The sequence below is a fragment of the Arvicanthis niloticus genome, chromosome 12, assembly GCF_011762505.2.
Source record: "Arvicanthis niloticus isolate mArvNil1 chromosome 12, mArvNil1.pat.X, whole genome shotgun sequence".
NCBI classification, from domain to species: Eukaryota; Metazoa; Chordata; class Mammalia; order Rodentia; family Muridae; genus Arvicanthis; species Arvicanthis niloticus.
The window spans coordinates 37,535,980-37,544,398 of NC_047669.1; the positions used below are offsets into that span (position 1 = coordinate 37,535,980).

The window sequence follows — 8,419 nt, forward strand, 5'->3', positions numbered from 1 at the left end:
ATTTCATTATAACTGGAATTTAAATTTTAATAGGTTAAGAATGTGGACTTTTTTGAAGTGGGAAAAAAATATATGTGTATATATATATATACACATATACATACATATGTATATATATATATATATATATATATATATAAATGTATTTGTTATTTATACTTAAGTGCCATAGAGTAAATATATAGACAGAGAAGATAGTAATAATTATGCTTTCCTAGTTCTGAGTTCTGTGTTGCTATAATGAAATATCTGGGGTAATTAACTTCTAAAGAGAAAAGGTTTCAGATCAGGGTTCTGAAAGAACTAGTTGGCATTCAATCAACATCTTTGTTTTGGGCCTGTGGTGACACAGCACTTTCATGGCAAGAGGACACCACAGGACAAACCCCATGAGCCAGGGAGAAAAATGAACAATGAACGAAAAGGGAGGAAAATGACTTAGGCCATAAAGCTGCTAAGTAGTTGTGCCTTGACATTTTTAATGATCTTAATTAGGGCTCCTTTTCTAAAATACCATCACTTATCAGTATTGTCACCCAAGGGACAAAACCTTTTATACACAGCCCTTTGGAGGATATTCAACATTCAAATTGAAGCTTATGGTCCATATGATTTGTTAGCCAAACTTTGCCCCAGAAGTCCAAAGGTGGCGACTGAATTTGAGTGTTACAGCACTGGCCTGGTAAGCACAGGGCCTTAGGTTTGACTCCCAGCAGCACAAATAAAGAAAGAAAAGATACAAAATACTAATGACTAGCTCTTTTCTAACTTTAATGGTCCATATACTTATGGAAAATGATAAAAAACAAGTGAGATAAAATCCAAGACACTGACATTAAAATCAAATAGTCAGTCAAAAGTTGATCAAAAGTGTACCCAGCTGAACATCGTGCATACTCTATGTTCATTCTGCCTTGGTTACTCCAGGGGTCATGGTCATCCTATTAGTAATAAATATATCAATATCAATAACACTGAAGGGTAAATAAATATTAACTGCAGGAAGCACAAAAGACCACAAAGTATGATATAGAGGTGTAACAGGAACTACCTGGAGAATGCTAGTTGATTGTGTTTCAAGAGGCTGTGTGCTTTCATGGTTCCCCTACTCCCACAGACAACTCTTCTTCCAATATGATTATATCTTCTAATTTAATACTCAGGGAGCTATGCTATACCTCTAATTCTAAGTTCTTTAGGAAGAGAAATTTTTGAACTTCTCAGTGACACTCCATACAAATCTCTGTATATGCCTTTCATGCAAAGAAGAGAAAAGCAGCTCAGAAGCTTGCAGGTGTCTCCCTCTTTGTAGGACTAATAATTTCACAGAAGACAAAATGTGATATTGTAAAAGTTTCTGGTCAAATAAGAGACTAGTAATAAATACATATTTTATTACAATGGGGCAAAGGCCACAGCAAAGATAAGTGCTGGAAAAGGGAAATGTCAAGACACAATTTGGTCATTCCAATCCTGATTTCATATAAAGGCAGAAATTACATTTAAGTATTTACAGTTCTAATGGGAAAGCCTAGAGGCCTGAAAGCTACTCTGACTGAAAAAGATAAAAATCTCTATCATGCTAGGTACAACTCAGTGGTACAGTGCTTGCACACAACATGAAAAGCCTTTGGTTTGGTTCTTAGAACTGAAGAAAAGTCTATTACATCAATTTGTGAAGTGAGACTGTCTTTGGAGGTATGAGCCTAAAATATTGAATTGGAATGCCAGTTGATATCTTAAAAAACAAATTTAAATAACTTCTCTGTTGACATCATCACAATAAATTCATTATAAAGTTCCTTTAATTCAATTTCCTCTGTTATTCCTAAGTTTATATTACTGGTGGCCACTGTTTACAAATGACCTTGAAATCCACAACATGTACTATTGTCTTTACTAAAAACAGGTACCCACATAGCCTTTAAAGTATCAATCTACCAAGTTGCCAAGCAAACTTAGATCAAGGAAAAAGAATTTTCTTTTTATCTATTCATAAAAGCTAATGAAACATAATAGAACAAGCTTGCTAAGAAAGTGGTCATTTAGTGAAGGCAAAATCTTACCCAATCCGGAAGGTGTGAATCTGTTCATTTAAGTGAGTGATGTGTGATTGGACATTTGAAGATTCGATGAAATAATGTGGCCATAGGATGTTTTCCTTGTATCTGGCAAAAATCCATGATATTTCTACTATATGGCAAGGCTATAAAAGTTAATTGGATCTAATGATGTTTTTAGTCTTATATCTTACCTTGACCAAGATTTCACATTACTTTGTGAAGGGACATTGAAAATAGAGAGGAGAGAGGAGACTCCAGAGGCAGGAGTTGACATCCAATTTCTGAATTGTCTATTCACCGCATAGTTTGGCTTCAGGGTTTTTCAATACAATCAATTCTTTGAAGACCAGATACAGGCATGCTCATTAAGTACCTCAACTTAAAGTCACATTAAATAATTCTTTCATTAGGACTGCTATGCACTGCCTGCAACTCTGATTTCCCCTTCGATGCAATGGGTAATTGAGAACTGACTAGATAAATAAGAAGCAGCATTAAAAGCTAATTTCATTCTTGGAACATACACTACAATAATGGGCAATGATGATAGGTTGCCATAAAACAATTACTGAATATCACAGCATTTTGGTGCCAGTTTTTCATGAAATATATGCTGCCCTATTCAACAACAAAGAATATAAAGAATGCAAGTTTTGTCATTTAAATAGATAATTAGCTAAATGAAAATATAGCTCTAGAAATAAGTAATTCTTTATATATAGTAAGAATAGTTGAATAACTGTAGCTACAACTTTGTCAAATAGCATGTAATATTCTCAAATATGTATATGTGTGTGTGTGTGTGTGTGAGAGAGAGAGAGAGAGAGAGAGAGAGAGAGAGAGAGAGCAAGAGAGAGAGAGATCACATAGCTCTCCATAGGGAAATGAATTTTTTGCTCAAATAAGAAAATAAAAGGAAAAATGGACACATTGCCAGACTTTTTAGTCATTGTTGAGAATAAAATGATCTGAAATTTGATAGTAATAATCAAACAACCATTAATTTATCATCATTCCCAAGAAACTATTCTTGGTAGTTTTTGCTATTTCGATAAATGATGTAATGCTTTGTATGTCATAAAACTCTTGTGCCAGCAATGGCATGGAGCTGTGTGAAAACTTAAAAACAAGGAAGCAAATGAACACTTTGAAGGGACTGAGTCTACTGGCCCATACAAAAGGACAGATGTACTTTTACTTTTATCATGGGGCACCTATGTGGCTCTCTTCCATACTTCTGGATGTAAATGGCATGTGTCAACCTGAATTATAGAACCTCTTTGATCCTGTTTGACGCTAAACAAATGGTCAGAACAGAAAGAGGTGTGTCTGGACTATGCTCATAAAGCATTCAAAATACTACCTTAAAAATACTGTTATTACACACCAAAATCATGCCGACAACTCAGATCATTCTTAGTTTCTGTAAGATCTGGGTTTAATGCTATGAGAATTAGTGGTATTAAAATAGAAGTTAACAACAACAACAACAGCAACAAAAAAAAGAATGGAAAGATAGATTTTGTCCCCTTTTAATAAAATGATAAAGTGAAAAGTGGAACAGATTAAAATGTTTTGTTAACAGTATGTTAAAGTTTTGATATAGCACATCTTACAGCTCAAAATTTTCAAATTGCAGCTCTGGGGAATGATTAATCTCACTACAATCAGAACCATGCATCACATAAAAGGAGAGTTTTGCCGATGGGAAACAAACAGGGACTGCACACTAGCTCTCAAGGTCACAGCATTAGATGGCACAGGTAAGAGTGGAACTCTGGAATACCAGCTTCAGTATAAATAGTATGTTAAGACTACTGAGTGGGCTCTGGTTCACTGCCCGCTTCTTCACAAGCTGACAATAAATGTGCCTTTGCATATGAATTGCTGTCACAAAAACAGTGAGCTTGGATCTCCTAAAATGTCAGAAATGTTGGAAATTAGCAATGTAAAATAGTTTGGATTTCTATAGCTATAAAAAAATAATGACATGAAGGATGGTGGTGTGGTCCAATCCCTGTAGCATATGGGCATCGTTCGGGTGACTAGAACAAGCTTTGTTACAAGAGCATTCTAGCAACCGCCAGTGTTTATCCCTGTTTCTAGAATTACACATGCAGTAAACAGTGAGGTCGATGGCTACACTACCAGGGTTTCTAAGATCTAAAACCTTTCCCACTCATAGGAGAATGGAAGACCAGTTCCCCCTGTCACATTTTTTTTTTTAATTTTTCTAATTAGACTTTGGAAAATAAGCCCAACATATTCTCATGAATTTCCTTATAAAAGTACAAAGACAGAAAGTTACCTCTCAGATACACACTGAGACCTTTTTAGCAATGCAATTCATATGAATTTTGTCCAGAAAGAGACTATAAGAAACAAATGATTGGAAAACAAATCTGCCAGGGCAAATCTTTTTACCTTAATACTAGAAACAGTGTCTGAATTGGAGGAAATCTCAAGGAATAGATTCACGGTTCCCCCTTTTTTATTGTCTGTTTTTTTTTTTTTCTTTTTTAAAAAGCTGAAGCCCCAAAAGGTTTCTTGTCTTGTTCCAGTGCCTGAATGCAGACCTAGGTCCTGAGCCAAACCTAGAAAAGCAATTTGCTGCAAGCAGTTCTCCATTGCACTATAAACTGCTCTGGGATCAAATTAATCAAGCAAACAACAACTTATAATGGCCACAAAGCAGTTTGTAGTTAGAAAATTAATAAGTTTTAATAATCCGGGGTGAGTAATCTGAAAGGACTTGATTTGAGTGATCGCCTTTTCCCCAGCCCTGTAGAGATAAGTTGATAAACATGGTACCCCATTGAGAACAGAGTTGTGTATCCTTAAGTCTTAGAGTGACCCTTGTAACCTGAAAAATGGAAAACAAAATCTCAAGGAGGGCTGTGCTTAGAGGGCACAAGGGAAGAAAGAGTTAACTACCGTGCCACTCCTCCTTGCAAATAACCAAGGAAGGCTTTCTTTAAAGCAGTACAAAATGTCACCACAGGCTGACGCTCTTTCTGCGAGAATAATGAGATTTTTGCCACCTAGAATGTTGAGCCCACACTTCATTGCCTTTATCATACTCAGATTTTGTTGAAGTCTTGACTCCCTCTCCTTTCAAAACAGGTTATACAAGAGACCCAAATCCATGAATGACTACTGTGGAGGCGACAAGTCAAAAGACCTGGGGGAGCAGCTTCTGTCCTCTGGCAACTGAGAAAAGACTGTTAAAACTGTTCTAGGAATGAAGGGAGGCAGCCTGGAAATGAGCCCCACAGATGAAGCTGGGCAATCCTTCATTCCCAAGGCTCCGCTCTGCAGAGGACACTGCAGGAGGCGCACTTCCAGTCTAGGATTCGCTGTGTCTTTAGTCACTGTGCCTTAGCAACTACCATCTTTTCATTAAAAGCACACTGACATTCCATGCAGAAGTTTGCACAACATCAGCGCAATCATTCAGGGGAAAAGCGAATTTGAGGGTTGGTGGCTTGCGACCCTGCATTAGCAGGCGCGCTCCTGCAGGAAGGCGCCCAGCGGGTGGCTTGGACTGGAGCCTGTGGGGTGCTGAAAGAACCGCCATCAGGTCTGAAAGCGGAACCTCTCCCCTCCTTGGCAGTTCTGAGTGAAGAAAAACCTGTTTTTCGACGGGGCCAACTGAAAATAAATTCCAGCGCAACCGCTTGAAAAGGTTAACAGCTATGTGCTGCAGTCCGGGGGTGGAAGTGTAGATGACAGCCTCAGAGGCAGGTGTGAGAGGGTTAAAGCCAACACCGGAGATAGGCGTGTGTATTTCCACATTTCACAAACTGGCCGCCTTCCCGTGGGTTCCAAAGTGCCCTTCCCCCATCCTATACTGGGATTCCAGAAAAAGTGAGACTACACTGTGCAAGACTAGAGGTGGCCGGTGCTCATATCCCGAGTGTTTTCACTCTGCCCTACCTGCCTTAAAATCCAGATCTACTCAGGTTTTAGGGTCTCCGCCCCCAGAGCCTGAGATTGGTCACTGATATTTTCCTCCCAGCCTCAGAAGCAGTGAGTTCATTACCTTACCCAGAAATGTAACTTTGATATAGAGAGACAGAAAAGCAACCTTCTCACACTCTGACACCCACCCCCTCCTCAGCACACACAAAGCAGTTCCCCCCAAGCCCTGAGGCTCTCGGCTCCTGTCTCCCTTATGTTCTTCTCCTCCCGGGAAGGATTCCGAGCCTTTGAACACTTCTCTGTGGCTTCAGTACGCCAACAACTGAAGAGGTGTACAGAAATAAAAGATGGGAAAAGAAAGTGAGACCTGCCCCCCCCCCCTTAATTTAAAACTTAAAAGGAGAGAGACAGAGACATTGAGGCAGAGAGAGAAGGAGGGAAAACAGGCAGAAGCCAAAATAACAGGGAGTAGTTTAACCCCTAACTATCCAGGAAGCAGTGGAAAATCAAAACTTCAAAGGATTAGATCCTCAGGCTCCGCAGGGAAAAGTACCTGCCACTTGAATGAAGGACAGAGAGCACATTTCGGGCCAGGCAGGACCATAGCATGTCAGCCAGAAGGCCAACTGGAGGAGTCCCGGGCCAGGGATGTCCCCTGGGGGGTGAGAAAAGGGGTTTCCCCGCAAGATATTCTGGTTGGTGGGAATTTTGTCATTTTTCTTTGAGGACTCACGGTAGAAGTGAGAACTGAGGTGCTACCACTGGGTGTGGAAACCAAGAAATCCCTCGCTTCAAGGCTCACAAACCTGGCTGCTAACCCAGTCCACGCTGCGTGACTCGGCTGCCATCAACCCTATACTAGCTACCCACCAGACAATGCAGCTGCTATTTCAGTTTTTTTTTTTTTTTTTTTTAATATGGTTAAAACCCTCCTTATCCCCTGCCATGCCTCCCGGGTCTTCACATTACGACCAAGAGGAAGTTACTTAGGGGATTTATCATGACAAAGTGCAGGCAGTTATTTCACCTCAAAGCACAGCGAAAGGAAACTGCTCAGGGTGCAGTGAAACGTACTTTGATACCGAAAGACTGGAGGGATGGTGCAGGGGAGAGAGTTCAGCAGATCTTTCCTGGGGGCTCCTGTACCTTCAAGCTAAGCCTCACCCAAAGTTCCTGGAGACGTGCTCAGTTTTCAACCTCGCTGCCCAAACTTGAGCAGACCAGTCAAGCCTAAACCGTGTGACACAGGTGACTGTTCCCAGGGACAGATCTGTGTCCCCGCGCGCCTTTATGGCTCCCATACTTTGATAAGCACACGCTAGAGCGCACAGCCCCAGGGCACCCAGGGAACCGCCCCCGGTCCGCCACAACGCTGGGGACTGCTCAGAGGCCAAAAGCTTACCTGGTCTGAGGACCGCGGCGGAGATCAAGAGGCAGAAAACCAGACGGCAAGAAGGGGACACCTTAGATGCCATATTCCTCCTCCTAGAAGGCCACCGACAAAGTCCACGCCGCAGGAGGGGGCGTCGTCCCCGGGCCCACGGGGCCCGTTCGCTTGTGGATCTCGCTTTAGGGGGACAGCGACTTTTTTTCCAAGACACAGGGTCCCCCGGGGGCTGTGGCGCTGCGCCGTCGGGTCAGTGCCACACGCAACTTTCCTCCACGCGGAACCTGCAACTCCTCCCTCCCCCCTCCACACCCTTCCTCTGTGTCTTTGGCTGCGACTCCCAGGACGGGCGACCCTCTTATTCCAGAAGACACTTCAGTAATCAGTCAAGGTAGACGCGGTTTCTCTTTGGCTGCGATCTTCTAGTAGTTTCTCTTCTTGCAAAGGAGAGGAGAAGAAGAGCAATGAGAGTTGCACCGTGCACGGATCACCGGGACCAGAGAAGGGTCGGCGGGGCAGCGCCGCGGGTCCGGACGGCGGGTCTCCTCAGGTGGCAGCTGAGGCAGAGGCTGTAGCGGCAGCAGCTGGAACAGTGGCGGCGGCCGCGGGCTCGGGCTGCTCTGAGTGGAGGACTGGAAGGCGTGTGTAAGCTGCCTGTCTCCTCCTACCGCTCCTCCCGCTCCTCCCGCTCCTCCCGCTCCTCCCTCCCGCCCAGCTTCCTCGGCGGCAGCGCGGAGCAGGTGGTTGGAGCGCCGATCCGCAGCCTAGAGGCGCTGCAGGACCAAGTCGGAGACAGTGCGGAGCTGGCCGCCCCTGGTGGGAGGAGAGACTGATGCTCCTGCCCCCGCGCTCTGGTGGGCGGGGCTGCCCTTGACCCCGCCTCTCAAAGAACATCCCAGCCAATAAGGGGCCGGCTCAAGAGCAGGGGCGCGGCGGGGCTGGATTCGCCTTGGACTGGCTCTTGCCAGGGGGTTCTCAGCGCCCCCAAGACACAGGATCTGAAACCATTTGCTGTCCGCCCAACCTGGCCACATAGTTCTTGCATTCC

At 43.2% G+C, this 8,419-nt stretch overlaps 1 protein-coding gene across 4 annotated transcripts in view; it reads right to left on the minus strand.

The window, feature by feature from the left end:
• Alcam (activated leukocyte cell adhesion molecule) overlaps nucleotides 1-8,049 on the minus strand; it is a 186,594-nt gene extending 178,545 nt beyond the window's left edge. For 2 of the 4 annotated variants that reach the window (XM_076943016.1, XM_076943015.1), the window contains exon 1: nucleotides 7,387-7,603. In XM_076943016.1, the coding sequence (XP_076799131.1) occupies nucleotides 7,387-7,459 (73 nt within the window). In that variant the 5' untranslated portion in view covers nucleotides 7,460-7,603. Of the gene's footprint in view, nucleotides 1-7,386 lie in introns of all 4 variants that reach the window. The other 2 variants (XM_034515733.2, XM_034515732.2) reach the window with 2 other exon arrangements.
• Nucleotides 8,050-8,419: the final 370 nt, after the last annotated feature.